The sequence below is a fragment of the Pan troglodytes genome, chromosome 4 (genome assembly GCF_028858775.2).
Source record: "Pan troglodytes isolate AG18354 chromosome 4, NHGRI_mPanTro3-v2.0_pri, whole genome shotgun sequence".
Taxonomy (NCBI): Eukaryota; Metazoa; Chordata; class Mammalia; order Primates; family Hominidae; genus Pan; species Pan troglodytes.
In genome coordinates, this window is record NC_072402.2 from 80,231,839 (window position 1) to 80,246,617 (window position 14,779).

The following is a 14,779-nucleotide window of genomic DNA, read 5'->3' on the forward strand; positions in this document are numbered from 1 at the left end:
AACATGGTGAGACTCCCGTCTCTACAAAATAAATAAATAAATAAAAGTGAGTTGTTGCCTCCCTAGCAGTCATTCAGCCTCTTGATGGGAGCACTGACACTGTGATGCCGACGTTGAAACTGCCGGACACGCAAACTCTCAGTTCAGTGAGCAGGCAGAGCACAGGCAGCTGCCTCACTCTTGACTGACGGGACCGGACGTGGCTTCCGCTGGGAACTTTTGGCAAAGCACATCTCCGTTAATACCTAAAAGATGCAGGATAGGAACACCCCTCCCTTCCTGGCCTGGACATGGCCTGGTGAGGATGTAATGCTTGGGAGCTCCAAAGTGATTTTTTTTTTTTTTTTTTTCAGAGACGGAGTCTCGCTCTGTCGCCCAGGCTGGAGTGCAGTGGCGTGATCTCGGCTCACTGCAAGCTCCACCTCCCAGGTTCAAGCAATTCTCCTGCCTCAGCCTCCCGAGTAGCTGGGATTACAGGCAGCCACCACAGTGCCCAGCTAATTTTTGCATTTTTAGTAGAGGCAGGCTTTCACCATGTTGGCCAGGCTGGTCTCGAACCTCTGACATCAGGTGATCTGCCCACCTTGGTCCAAAGTGATTTTAAAACCATGAAGGGAGATGGCACCAAAATATTAGAACGGCAGAGCAGGAAAATGAAAACTTTTTCTCAACTTTGGTAGACTGATATCCATATGCTAAGCCCTGGAACCTATCAATTTTACCTTATAGATTTGATAAAGTTAAGGATCTTGAGGTGAGATTATCCTGAATTATCTGGGTGGACCCTAAATGTAATCACAAGTGTCCTCATGAGAGGGAAGCAAAGGGAGATTTGACAACAGAAGTAGGGGAGGAGATGATGGAAGCCAGAGGTTGGAGTGATTTGAGGAAGGAGTCACGAGCCAAGGAATGCAGACAGCCTCCAGAAACTAAAAAATGCAAGAAAACAGAACTTCCCTAGAGCTCCCAGAAAAAAAAACAGCCCTGCCAACTGACTTTAGTCCAGTGAAACTGATTTTAGACTCCAGCCTCCAGAACTACAAAAGAATAAAGTTGTGTTGTTTTAAGCCAAGTTTGTGGTAATTTATCATAGTAGCAGTAGGAAATTAATACAACAACCTAAAACTGAACCAACCCAGGGAACACGTTTCCTCTTGATTTCTTGTAAAATGGCATCATTTTTTAAACTCCGAATTTTATAAGCTACTTTTAGCAAGGCTTGTTGTTTGTTAGTTGTAGTCCCATGCATCCTAAATCATACTTTTAACATGACTGGCGGCAGTTTTAGTGGAGCTATTATTAGTTAGGATATTGGTTCAGCTGCTAACATAGGAAGAATTTTTTTTTTTTTTTTTTTTTTGAGACGGAGTCTCATTCTTGTCACCCAGGCTAGAGTGCAAAGGTGCGATCTCGGCTCACTACAACGTCTGCCCCTCCGGTTCAAGCGATTCTCCTGCCTCAGCCTCCCAAGCAGCTGGAATTACAGGCACCCACCATCATGCCTGGCTAATTTTTGTAGAGACGGGGTTTCACCATGTTGGCCAGGCTGGTCTTGAACTCCTGACCTCAGGTGATCTTCCTGCCTCGGCCTCCCAAAGTGCTGGGATTACAGGTGTGAGCCACCACGCCCAGCCCCCCAACCTTTTTTTTTAAAGGAGGACTGGTAGTGCAGGTCTGCTTTGAGAATTTTGCTCAGAAGTAGTCTTCTTTATTTAGCATATTGGATACCTCTCACTTTCTTTTTTTTAGTAGTGATAAAATAAGTAGCAATATTTTTATATGAGTATATCTTATTGCTCTGCCATTCCTGGTGGGTTGTCCTCATCCTCATGGTCCAAGATGACTTGCCACCAATACAACTGCAAGCCAACCAAGAAAAGAGGGGGAGGCCCAAAGACAGGGCACACCCCAGAAAGCTGCAGCACTTCCATTCATAGTGCAGTGGTCAGAACTTGGTCATCTGGCTACACCTACTTGTCAGGGAAGCTGGAAATCTTTAGTCAAACGTGCACAATTAGAAACACAAAAATAAAAATAAAAAAGCATGTACATACTGGAGACCATAAGTGGTCTCTGTTTCAGTTCTGTTTCAGGAACGATGATATGAGCATTTAAGTTAAAATCAAGGAGGCTTTAGCATCTCAGGACAAATGACCCTAATACTCAACCCTACTGATGAAACTTAACTCATTCCAGATCTCCTCTGGTCTACGGCCATGGTTTAAGAATTTGTGGGGGCCGAGTGTGGTGGTTCAAGCCTGTAATCCCAGCACTTTGGGAGGCTGAGGCGAGTGGATTGCTTGAGCCCAGGAGTTCAAGACCAGCCTGGCCAACAGCCTGGGCAATATCCCTGCTAAAAATACAAAAACTAGCTCGGTGTGATGGCACACACCTGTAGTCCCAGCTACTCGAGAGGCTGAGATGGGAGCATCACTTGAACCCAGGATGTCGAGGCTGCAGTGAGTCATGATTGTGCCACTGTACTCCAGCCTGGGTGACAGAATGAGACCCTGTCTCAAAAAAAAAAAAAAAAAAAGAATTTGTGGGGAGGGTAGCAGCAGATTCTGCAATATATAAGAAAGAAACAAATGGTGGTGCCCTTCTCCATTACCTTCCCCTCGTGCCCAGGGCACCTCTTTGAAGTATTAGTTCTCCGGGAAGACACTGAAAGAATGCATTGCTCTAAGAGAAAGCAAAACCCTACTGCTTTGCAGATAGTCACAGTAATTCTTGGGGATTCCCAAGGCTGCCAAGTTTATTTCTCCTGTGAGTTACGCTGAAAACCCCCAACCCTTGGTAAATAATCTGAACCAGTCTCGTTGCTACATTGCTTGGTAGATTTTAGAGTCACTCACTGCAGGAAACAGAGGCTGGAACATTCCACTCCCTAGGTGAGAAGCCATTTTCAACTACACCCTGTAGTTCACGGTGCTATCTGGAGCCAGAGTGAATGCCGGTTGCCATGGCACTGCTTTAAATTGTGCCTGTGCTGACACATCTCATCACAATGTCACATGCTGCTCCCATACACTAGATAGATAGAGCCGCATCTATCTCTTCCTCATGTTTACCGATTGATGCCTGAGCTCTGCGTTAGGAATAGAGATACATCAGCCAGAAAGCAAATCATGTGGGTGCCACACCTCCCTGGCTTATTTATAAGGGGTTGAAAACACCTGAATTAGGCAACAAGCAATCTGAGTTCTACTCACAGTTCTCCACTCTGTGATTTTGGACAAATTCCTTAAAATCTCTGACCCTTGGATTCCTCACCTGTACAATGAATGAGATGGAGTAGAATATCTCTGCAGTATCTTCCTGATGTAATGTCTCTGATTCCTGCACGCCATTTTGAAGCAGCGGAAGCTCTGCAGAGAATCAACATCAAAGTGTGAGTGAGGCAATTCCTGTAAGCAGTTGCATGGCCCTGCCCTGCTGACTGTTTCTGAAATTCCCCTCCACCATCTCTGAGCTGTTAGGGATTTGTTCTGAGTTAATTTTCTGGCAAGATGCCACTTGCCAAAAGGTCCCTTCTGGTGCACTAAGAGGACTGTTTTCAGCTTGGATTATTATTTGCCTTGGAAATGCTTTCTTCTCAAGCCAGTCGCTGGTTCAGTGCTCACAGTTTTGGTCCCAAAGATAGCTACACCTCTGAATAAAGTAAGTTCTGAAACTAGACACTTTGGGATGCAGAGGTGGGAGGGTCACTTGGGTTCAGCAGTTCAAGACCAGCCTTGGCAACATAGTGAGACTCGTCTCTACTAAAAATACAAAAATTAGCCAGGTGTGGTAGCGTGTGCCTTTAGTCCCAACTACATCACTTGAGCCCAGGAGGTCGAGGCTGCCGTGAGTCGGAATGCAATGGCTGGACAACAGAGCGACACCTTGTCTCAAAAATAAATAAATAAACTAGAAAAAGACATGTGAGGCTGGCTTTTGGGCATGTTTTATAGAGTAGTATCTCACGGGACCAAGGGACAAAGCAGCTCTGATACTTGTATAACCAGCATGCAGCTGGTCTCATTAGCTGGTCTCATTTCATACTTGCATTGTCCTGCCCCCTAGCACTCATCTGTTGTTTGTAAAAACTGGGCTCTTGCTGGGCGTGGTGGCTCATGCCTGTAATCCCAGGACTTTGGGAGCCTGAGGTGGGCAGATCACGAGGTCAGGAGTTCGAGACCAGCCTGGCCAATATGGTGAAACCCCGTCTCTACTAAAAATACAAAAATTAGCCAGGCGTGGTGGTGTGTGCCTGTAGTCCCAGATACTCAGGAGGCTGAGGCAGAAGAATCACTTGAACCCAGGAGGCAGAGGTTGCAGTGAGCCGAGATCGCTCCACTGCGCTCCAGCCTGGGCAACAGAGCGAGACTCCATCTCAAAAAAAAGAAAAAAAAGAAAAAAACTGGGCTCTCACTTTCAAATTCTCCTTCACACCCCATCTCAATTATTTGTGGGAATCCTCACATGGGCTCTTATGTATAATCCACAAACAAAAATATGGTCTGGGAAATAAAGGTAACAAGGGTAATAGAGTGTCATGGCTCAAACTAGGGATAAGCAAGTCACAGGAAAAAAAATCTAGGGACTTGACAGCAATCATCATCTTTTTTATTTTTGAGATAGGGTCTCGCTCTGCCACCTAGGCTGCAGTCCAGTGGTGTGATCTCAGCTCACTGCAGCCTCAACCTCCTGGACTCAAGCCATCCTCCCACCTCAGCCTCCCAAGTAGCTGGGACCACAGGCGCATGCCACCATGCATGGTGAATTTTTGTTGTTGTTGTTTTTGTTGTTGTTTTGAGACAGAGTCTTGCTGTATTGCCCAGGCTGGAGTGCAGTGGCGCAATCTTGGCTCATTGCAACCTCTACCTCCTGGGTTCAAATGATTCTTGTGCTTCAGCCTCCCTAGTAGCTGAGACTACAGGTGTGCACCACCAAGCCTGGCTAATTTTTGTTTTTTTAGTAGAGACGGAGGGGTGGGGGTGGGGGGTTCGCCATGTTGGCCAGGCTGGTCTTGAACTCCTGACCTCAGCCTCCCAAAGTGCTGGGATTACAGGCATAAGCCATTGTGCCCGGCCCAGACTTTTTGTATTTTTTGCAGAGACAGGATCTCACTATGTTGCCCAGGGTGGTCTTGAAGTCCTGGGCTCAAGTGATCCTCCCGCCTCAGCTTCCCAAAGTGCTGGGATTACAGGCTTGAGCAACTGTGCCAGGCCACAATCACCATCTTGATAACAAGGTTTGTCCACCTCAGTTTGCCTGATAGGGAGTGAGAGGAAAATCTAGACAGACTTCACAGAGAAGATGAAACATTGGCTGGCTCTCAAAGAATGAATGCTGGATCCAGTGATGATGGCTTTGGGGGAAGACCTGATGAAGCAGATGCCCCCGTGCCTTGCCCCCCAACAGACTGACCTCCCCTTTCCAAACTTCAGTTGGAGCACTTGTACATTCATTCTATATTTTTTAGTCTTCTATTTTTTTTAATGTCCTAATCTTAGAATTAAGGCAAAAAGATAATTGTATGTCCTTTCACTGTCATGCTGGAGCATTGTCCGAACAGGTCCACCCAAGTGTTATTCATCTGGAGAATGTACCTTTGTTTGACTTGTTAATTATTATCATTAGGGTCCAGATTCTATGAAGTTACGTGTTAACTTGTAGGTTTTTGTCTGGTAGAGACCCAAATGATTCCTATTCTACAGAAAAGACAATCCTAAAGATTATAGTTTATTAACCTGTAGGACATAAACTAGATTTCCCTTTAACCTAGCTAACTTATTTCAGCATGTCTTTTCTGCTATATAAACCTCTGTTCCTTGAATTCTCCTTCAGCCAGATTTATTATCTTTCTGGTCCCTTCATTAAATGAGTTAGATTGATATTTGACACATGCTCACTGTATATTTGATGGCAGCATGTTTTTTACTCTTAGAGGGAGACTTAGCCTAAAAAAAAAAAAAGGAAAGAAAAAAAAGAAAATTATCCTTTGGCATTCATTTAACAAATATTTATTGAACAACTTTTTTTTTTTTTTTTTTGAGATAGACTCTAGTCCTGTCGCCCAGGCTGGAGTGCAGTGGTGCGATCTCAGCTCACTGCAACCTCCACCTCCCAGGTCCCGGTTCAAGCAATTCTCCTGCCTCAGCCTCCTGAGTAGCTGGGATTACAGGTACCCACCACCACGCCCAGCTAATTTTTGTATTTTTAGTAGAGATGGGGTTTCACCATGTTGGCCAGGCTGGTCACGAACTCCCGACCTCAAATGATCCACCTGCCTCAGCCTCCCAAAGTGCTGGGATTACAGGCGTGAGCCACCGTGCCCGGCCTATTGAACAACTATTATAGGCATCTTAGTCTGTTTAGGCTGCTAGAACAAGAATACCATAGACTGGGTAGTTTATAAACAATAGAAATTTATTTCTAACAGTTCTGGTGGTTGGGAAGTTCAAGATTACAACACTGGCATATTTGGTATCTGGTGAGAGCCTACTTACTGGTTCACAGATGGCCTCACAAGGCAAAAGGGGCAAGGGAGTTCTCTGGAGCTCTCTGGAGCTTCTTTTATAAGGGCACTAATTCTATTTATGAATGTACTACCCTCAAGATCTAATCAATTCCCAAAGACCCACATCTCCTAATATCATCACACTAGGGGTTAGGAGTTCAACATATAAATGTTGAGGGAAGCCTGGGCAACAATGGCAAAACTTCATCTCTACAAAAAAAAAAATATATATATATATATATATATACATATCTATATAAAATATAGATTTATATATAATATATATTTATATCTATATACAGAATATATAGAATATATATTCTATACATACACACAATATATAGAATATATATTCTATATATATACACACACATATACACAAAAAATAGCCTAGCATGGTGGCGCCCATCTGTAGTCCCAGCTACTTGATATTGGCACCCATCTGTAGTTCCAGCTACTTGGAGGGCTGAGGCAGGGAGGATCACTTGAGCCCCAGAAGTCGAGGCTGCAGTGAGCCATGTTCACACTACTGCAAAGGGTCTCAGTTTGTCACCCTGTCTCAAAAAAAAAAAAAATTGGGAAAACACAGAGACAGTAGATATTACAGAGAACAAGATAGACCTGGTCTCTGCCCTCATACAGCAAACATTCTGAAGGGAGAAAGATTGCAAATACATCAATAAATTGTAGACTATGCTTAGCGAAATGAAGAAAAATACATAAAGTGCTGTGACAGAGATTATTGGGGTAGGTAGTCACAGCAGGCCTCTCTGAGAAGGTGACATGAAGCTGAGACTTGAAAGACAGAAGCCAGCTCTACAAAGAGGGAGCGGGGAAAGGTTCCAAGAAGAGGGAAACAGCAAGCACAAGGACCCTGCAGTGGAGCCAGCTTCAGATTGTCCTGGGAACTAGAAGGCCAGATGATGAGGGTGGGATCCATCAAAGGCAAGATGGCCTGAGATATAGTCAAAGAGGTAGTGTGGAAATTAGACTTTTAATGTCAGGACTTGTCATTACCAAGAACTAAGGAAGAAAGAAGGGGGCTGATCACCACCTAAAAGCAGGGTGGCCTTCATGTCTTAATTATTTTATTATATTATATTATTTTATTTTTGAGACAGGGTCTCACTCTGTCACCCAGGCTGGAGTACAGTGGCTCAAACATGGCTCACTGCATCCTTGACCTCCTGGACTCAGGTGGTCCTCCCACCTCAGCCTCCTGGGTAGCTGGGACTACAGACACACACCACCCAGCCTGGCTAATTTTTTGTATTTTTTGTAGAGTGGGGATTTCACCATTTTACCTAAGCTGGTCTTGAACTCCTAGGCTCAAGCAATCTGCCCACCTTGGCCTCCCAAAGTGCTAGGATTATAGGCGTGAACCACCATGCCCAGCCACACCTTAGTTACTTTAATACGTCAGATTATCGGCTTTCTTTTAGCTTTCTTAATGTTAACATCTTACATACCATGGTACAGTACGTTTCTCAAAAATAAAAGCTTGATCCTGGTACAATACTATTAACTATTCCACTAAACTCAGATTCTTCCAATTTCTCCAGTTTTTCCACTATATTATTTTCTCTGTTCCAGGATACCACATTGCATCATTTGTCATATCTCTTTAGTCCCCTCTAATCTGTGACAGTTTCACAGTCTTTCCTTGTTTTTCTCGACAGTGGCACTCTTGAAGAGTGCCAGGTATTTTGTAGACTATTTCTCAATTTGGATTTTTCTGATGTTTTCTCATGATTCGACTGAGGTTATGAATTTTAAGGAAGAAACAACAGAGGTCATGTGACAAGCATTCTTTTACTTCTTTTTTTTTTTTTTTTTTCATTCCTGGCTGACCAAAAAAAAAAAACATCCTGGCTGAGAACTGTCTTGTGACACTCAGGGGAGGAGGGATTTTGTGATATACAGGTGAAGAAGGGGAAGGTTTTCGTGAAACTGAGGTAGGGAAGAAGGATTTCTTTTTTTTTTTTTTTTTTTTTGACAGAGTCTCCCTCTATTGCCCAGGCTGGAGTGCAATGGCACGATCTCAGCTCACTGCAAGCTCCGCCTCCCAGGTTCACGCCATTCTCCTGCCTCAGCCTCCTAGTAGCTGGGACTACAGGCGCCCGCCACCACGCCCGGCTAATTTTTTGTATTTTTAGTAGAGACGGGGTTTCACCGTGTTAGACAGGATGGTCTCGATCTCCTGACCTCGTGATCCGCCCGCCTTGGCCTCCCAAAATGTGGGGATTACAGGCGTGAGCCACCGCGCCCGGCGTGGAGAAGAATTTCATGTTATTTCACAAAGAGGGAGAAACATGATTATAAGTGAGTAAGTTCAAAAGTCTGGCTTCGGGTGGGGCATGGTGACTCACGCTTGTAATCCCAGCACTTTGGGAGGCCAAGGTGGGTGGATCACCTGAGGTCAGGAGTTCAAGACCAGCTGGGGCAACATGGCAAAACCCCGTCTCTACTAAAAATACAAAAAAATCAGCTGGGAGTGGTGGCGCGCACCTGTAATCCCAACTACTCAGGAGGCTGAGGCAGGAGAATCACTTGAACCCGGGAGGTGGAGGTTGCAGTGAGCTGAGATCACGCCATTGCACTCCAGCCTGGGTGACAGAGCCAGACTCCATCTCAAAAAAAAAAAAAATCTGGCTTCGGTCAAATGGGCTGATAGCATGCATATCAAATAGGACACAGTGTCCAGCAAAATTGTAAAAAGCTGGGGTTTCGCTAAGATTTTAACTCTTTCTCTCACGGGGAGTTTAAGTAGTGTGAAGCTCTATTGTGAGGTTGTTTCCCTTCATCAGTAGGTAAAGATAGTGTTGCGCACAATTAGATTTGAAATGATTCCAAGACTAGGGGAAGTTGGCAAAGGGTTTTAGACCAGAGACTGGTATTCCAAGCTGAAGAAACAGCATAGTGAAAGCCATGCAGGCGTGAGGGAGCACTTGGCATATTCAACTAATTGGATTGCTTGAAGGGTAGGATGAGCAAGGGAAACAGTGAGAGATAAGATTAGAAAAGAGTCAGGGGCCATAGCAGGAAGGGCCTTCTGCACCATGTTAAGGTATTTGGGATCTTATAAATGATCCAGAAGTCAACAGTTCACTTCATTCCGAACCATGGTCCAAAGCCAAACCTGATCCAATTACCTTGCAAGTTCAAGTCACACATTTCAAGGAATCACCAGGCAAAGGTAAGCTGCAAGTTCACCATTTGCTCAGGCAACATTCCTTATCAGTTGGTCAAGAGTGTTAGCTAACATGTTATGAAAAACAGCACCTTATTACTATTGGATCCGCCATCACCAATATTTATTTTGTTTGTACTACTGAAAGGAGTGGTTGTGTGGCTCAGACATCCTCACTCATTTCTTGTACTGATTGTGTGATTACATGTTCTCTTTTTCTCTAGATCTTTCTACCTTCTCCTTTATAGTTGCCTTGGCACCTTCCACTAACCATTAAATGTTGATTCATTCTCAAGCCCCTTTCTCACCCTATGCTCTTTCTCCCTATGTGATTTTATCTAGCTTTGTGCTTCCCTTGCTATCCATGTCCTGCAAATTTATTTATTTGTTTGTTTATTTATTTATTTTCTTGAGATGGAGTCTTGTTCTGTTGCCCAGGCTGGAGTGCAGTGGCTCAATCTCGGCTCACTGCAACTTCCGTCTCCCAGGTTGAAGCAATTCGCCTGCCTCAGCCTCCCGAGTAGCTGATTACAGGTGACCGCCACCGCACCCAGCTAATTTTTGTATATTTAGGAGAGTCGGGGTTTCGTCATGTTGGCCAGGCTGGTTTCAAACTCCTGACCTCAGGTGATCCGCTTGCCTCAGCCTCCCAAAGTGCTGAGATTACAGGTGTGAGCCACCACACCTGGCCAATGTCCTGAAAATTTAAAAATCTATTCCACCCGAATTGTCACCTGAGCTCTAGGCTGCACTTCCAACTGTTTCCTGGCTTCTGACCCTTCTGTGACACATGCACCTCAAACTCAGCATGTCCAAAACAAAACTTTGAGGGGCCAGGCGCAGTGGCTCATGCCTGTAATCCCAGCACTTTAGGAGGCCGAGGCAGGCGGATCACAAGTTCAGGAGATCGAGACCATCCTGGCTAACACAGTGAAACCCCGTCTCTACTAAAAGTACAAAAAATTAGCCAGGCATGGTGGCGGGTGCCTGTAGTCCCAGCTACTCAGGAGGCTGAGGCAGGAGAATGTTGTGAATCCGGGAGGTGGAGCTTGCAGTGAGCTTAGATCACGCCACTGCACTCCAGTCTGGGCAACAGAGCGAGACTCCGTCTCAAAAAAAAAAAAAAAACTTTGTATCTTCCTTTCCTCCACCAATATCTGCTCCTCCCTCCTTCCTTCAGCTGTTAATGACAATCAGTCACCTGATCTCCCAAATTAGAACACTTAAAGTCATCTCTGATGTCTCCTTCTTTGTTACTTCCCACATCTAATCTGCTGCTCAAATTTGTCCATTTTTTTCTTTCTTTCTTTGAGACAGGATCTCACTCTGCTGCCTAGGCCAGAGTACACTGGGGCGATCTCAGCTCACTGCAGCCTGGTCCTCCCAGACTCAAACAATCCTCCCACCTCAGCCTCCCAAGTAGCTGGGACTACAGGCACACGCCACCACAACTGGCTATTTTTTTAATGCAAATTTTTACATTAAAATATGTTTATAAATCGTAGTAGTTGTTTTTCCTCTTGATTCAACATTTCTCCCTCCCCTAACAGGAGCCCTAGAACCTGAAGAGCATGTACATTACTAACCAGATATATAATCCAGCCGCCCTGTCCAAACTGGAATCTGATTACTAATGGACTAGAATCGGGGCTGCCCACAGGGGATGGGAAGCAGTAACTATGCTCTCAGGGAGAAGGGGTACTGAGGGTGCCATCGGTCAAAGAGCCAAAAGCTGTGCACTGGGTCCAGGATGACTTGCACACCCTGTTCACTGCACAGTTTCCGACCACCACGGACAGGGGAATCTTGGAACACCAGTCTCACTCAATGATGCCGCATGTCCATGCTCACATTGATATTAAAGAGAGTAAATATCATTCTCATGACAATCGGAATAAAGATGAAATTGAGGGTGGTGGCCTGCAGTAGGCAGCAGTCCCGGTGTGGTTTGGTATGAACATCTTCGTACTGAACGGGGGGCTGCAATCCTCCTGTACACTTGCTCTTTAACTTGTTTTTTTAACTTGAAGTTGAATTTCCACATTGGTTCCTGTCTGTTCCCAACAATCTTTCTGCACCAGAAAAGTAAGCATTTGGAATTCTTTAATGTGCTGGGGGTGCTTGGATTCTTGGAGATTCAAGCAGCAAATGGCTCATACATATATGGTACAGAGATCGGATCACACAAGCCCCGAGACAGCGCAGCTTCTCCATTGACTCTGGTCGCAGACGCAAAGGCAGGGAAGCATCCAGCGTGTAGTGCCTTCGGTACAACCTGGTCCAAAAGGCAGCAGTGCAAGTGACAGTCCAAGCATTCTTACAAATCAGGGGAAAATTCACAATGTCCTCAGGACGGATATAGGAGGCCAGCAATAGCCAAATATCCATGGGATACTCTTCTCCTCCAGCCCCGTTCAGTTCTTCTTTGTGCCTCTCGCTTTTCTTTTTTCTGGAGACAGTTCTCTCACGGATGCTTTCCTCCTGGGCATCCGTCTCATCACCGCTGTCGATGATGTCACAGGGCTCACCAGCCCCAGAAAGAGCTTCCTCTGCAGGAACCTGAGAGGCTTCCAAGCCACAAAGAGATTTTACTTCCTGCTGAACAGCGTTGGCTAAGGCTCTCTTGACTCATCCAGACCTCACGACCGCTGGATCCGAGTTGGCGTCATCCACCTCAATCACTTGTCCAGAGCAGGCGTCGTGGGCCCAGAACTTGAGTCGCTTTCCTCTCTTGGGCATGGCGACCGTATCGGGGCGAGGCCTGCCTAGCTGGCCGGGCCCCCGGGCCATGTCTCCGGCCCGGCTCCGTGGCCATCCCACACCGGAGGCCGCTAACTCTCCCACAACTGGCTATTTTTTGTGTTTTTTGTAGAGACGGGGTTTTGCCCCGTGCCCAGGCTGGCCTCAAACTCCTAAGCTTAAACAATCCTCCCGCCTCAGGCTCCCATGAGCCACTATGCCTGGCCAAATTCATCGATTTTTAAACCTACGTTTTCCCCTTTTCCCCATATACTTGATTTCACATCTTCATCTCTCATCTGAACTATTATTTCATCATAGGACTTACCGCTCTCTGTAGTGATTTATTCGGATTACATCTGTGTTGAGGAATAGGCACCGGATGGATGTTCTGTGGTGCTAGTTCTTACCCATGTATGTATGAAACCTGGGCAAACCCCATAGTTTTTCATTAATTCTAAGAGTTAAAAAATATTCCGATCGCGGCTGGGCGTGGTGGCTCACTCCTGTAATCCCAGCACTTTGGGAGGCCAGGGCAGGCAGATCACTTAAGGCCAGGAGTTCAGGACCAGCCTGGCCAAGGCGGTGAAACCCCGTCTCTACTAAAAATACAAAAATTAGCCAGGCATGGTGGCTCGTACCTGTAATCCCAGCTAGTTGGGAGGCTGGGGCAGGAAAATCATCTGAGCCTGGGAGGTGGAGGTTGCAGTGAGCCGAGATCACGCCATTGCACTCCAGCCTGGGCAACAAGAGCAAAACTCCATCTCAAAAAAAAAAAGATAAGAAAGAAAATATTCACCTCTCCCTCTCCCCCTCCCTCTCCCTCTCCCTCTCCCTCTCCCTCTCCCCTCTTTCCACGGTCTCCCTCTGATGCCGAGCCGAAGCTGGACGGTACTGCTGCCATCTCAGCTCACTGCAACCTCCCTGCCTGATTCTCCTGCCTCAGCCTGCCGAGTGCCTGCGATTGCAGGCGCGCGCCGCCACGCCTGACTGGTTTTCGTATTTTTTTGGTGGAGACGGGGTTTCGATGTGTCGGCTGGGCTGGTCTCCAGCTCCTAACCGCGAGTGATCTGCCAGCCTCGGCCTCCCGAGGTGCCGGGATTGCAGACGGAGTCTCGTTAACTCAGTGCTCAATGGCGCCCAGGCTGGAGTGCAGTGGCGTGAACTCGGCTCGCTACAACCACCTCCCAGCCACCTGCCTTGGCCTCCCTAAGTGCCGAGATTGCAGCCTCTGCCTGGCAGCCACCCCGTCTGGGAAGTGAGGAGCGTCTCCGCCTGACCGCCCATCGTCTGGGATGTGAGGAGCCCCTCTGCCTGGCTGCCCAGTCTGGAAAGTGAGGAGCGTCTCTGCCCGGCCGCCATCCCATCTAGGAAGTGAGGAGCGCCTCTTCCCGGCCGCCATCACATCTGGGAAGTGAGGAGCGTCTCTGCCCGGCCGCCCATCGTCTGAGATGTGGGGAGCACCTCTGCCCTGCCGCCCCGTCCGGGATGTGAGGAGCGTCTCTGCCCGGCCGCCCCGTCTGAGAAGTGAGGAGACCCTCTGCCTGGCAACCACCCCATCTGAGAAGTGAGGAGCCCCTCCGCCCGGCAGCCACCCCGTCTGAGAAGTGAGGAGCGTCCTCCCTCCTCGTCCGGGAGGGAGGTGGGGGGGTCAGCCCCCCGCCCGGCCAGCCGCCCCGTCCGGGAGGTGAGGGGCGCCTCTGCCCGGCCGCCCCTACCGGGAAGTGAGGAGCCCCTCTGCCCGGCCAGCCGCCCCTTCCGGGAGGGAGGTGGGGGGGTCAGCCCCCCGCCCGGCCAGCCGCCCCATCCGGGAGGGAGGTGGGGGGGTCAGCCCCCCGCCCGGACAGCCGCCCCGTCCGGGAGGGAGGTGGGGGGATCAACCCCCCACCTGGCCAGCCGCCCCGTCCGGGAGGGAGGTGGGGGGATCAGCCCCCCGCCCGGCCAGCCGCCCTGTCCGGGAGGTGGGGGGCGCCTCTGCCCAGCCGCCCCTACTGGGAAGTGAGGAGCCCCTCTGCCCGGCCAGCTGCTCTGTCTGGGAGGGAGGTGGGGGGGTCAGCCCCCCGCCCGGCCAGCCGCCCCGTCCGGGAGGGAGGTGGGGGGGTTAGCCCCCCGCCTGGCCAGCCGCCCCGTCTGGGAGGTGAGGGGCGCCTCTGCCCGGCCGCCCCTACTGGGAAGTGAGGAGCCCCTCTGCCCGGCCAGCTGCTCCGTCCGGGAGGGAGGTGGGGGGGTCAGCCCCCCGCCCGGCCAGCCGCCCCGTCCGGGAGGGAGGTGGGGGGGTCAGCCCCCCGCCCGGCCAGCCGCCCCGTCCGGGAGGGAGGTGGGGGGGTCAGCCCCCCGCCCGGCCA

The 14,779-nt window shown here is 48.4% G+C and overlaps 1 protein-coding gene and 1 pseudogene across 1 annotated transcript in view; both read right to left on the reverse strand.

Moving 5' to 3' along the window:
• SUB1 (SUB1 regulator of transcription) overlaps positions 1–3,529 on the reverse strand; it is a 72,335-nt gene extending 68,806 nt beyond the window's left edge. The window contains exon 1 of the mRNA XM_063811348.1: positions 3,274–3,529. Coding sequence (XP_063667418.1) covers positions 3,274–3,350 — 77 coding nt within the window. The 5' untranslated portion in view covers positions 3,351–3,529. The remainder of the gene's footprint in view (positions 1–3,273) is intronic.
• A 7,637-nt stretch (positions 3,530–11,166) lies between these two features.
• Positions 11,167–12,489, reverse strand: LOC741656 (transmembrane protein 183A-like; annotated as a pseudogene).
• Positions 12,490–14,779: the final 2,290 nt, after the last annotated feature.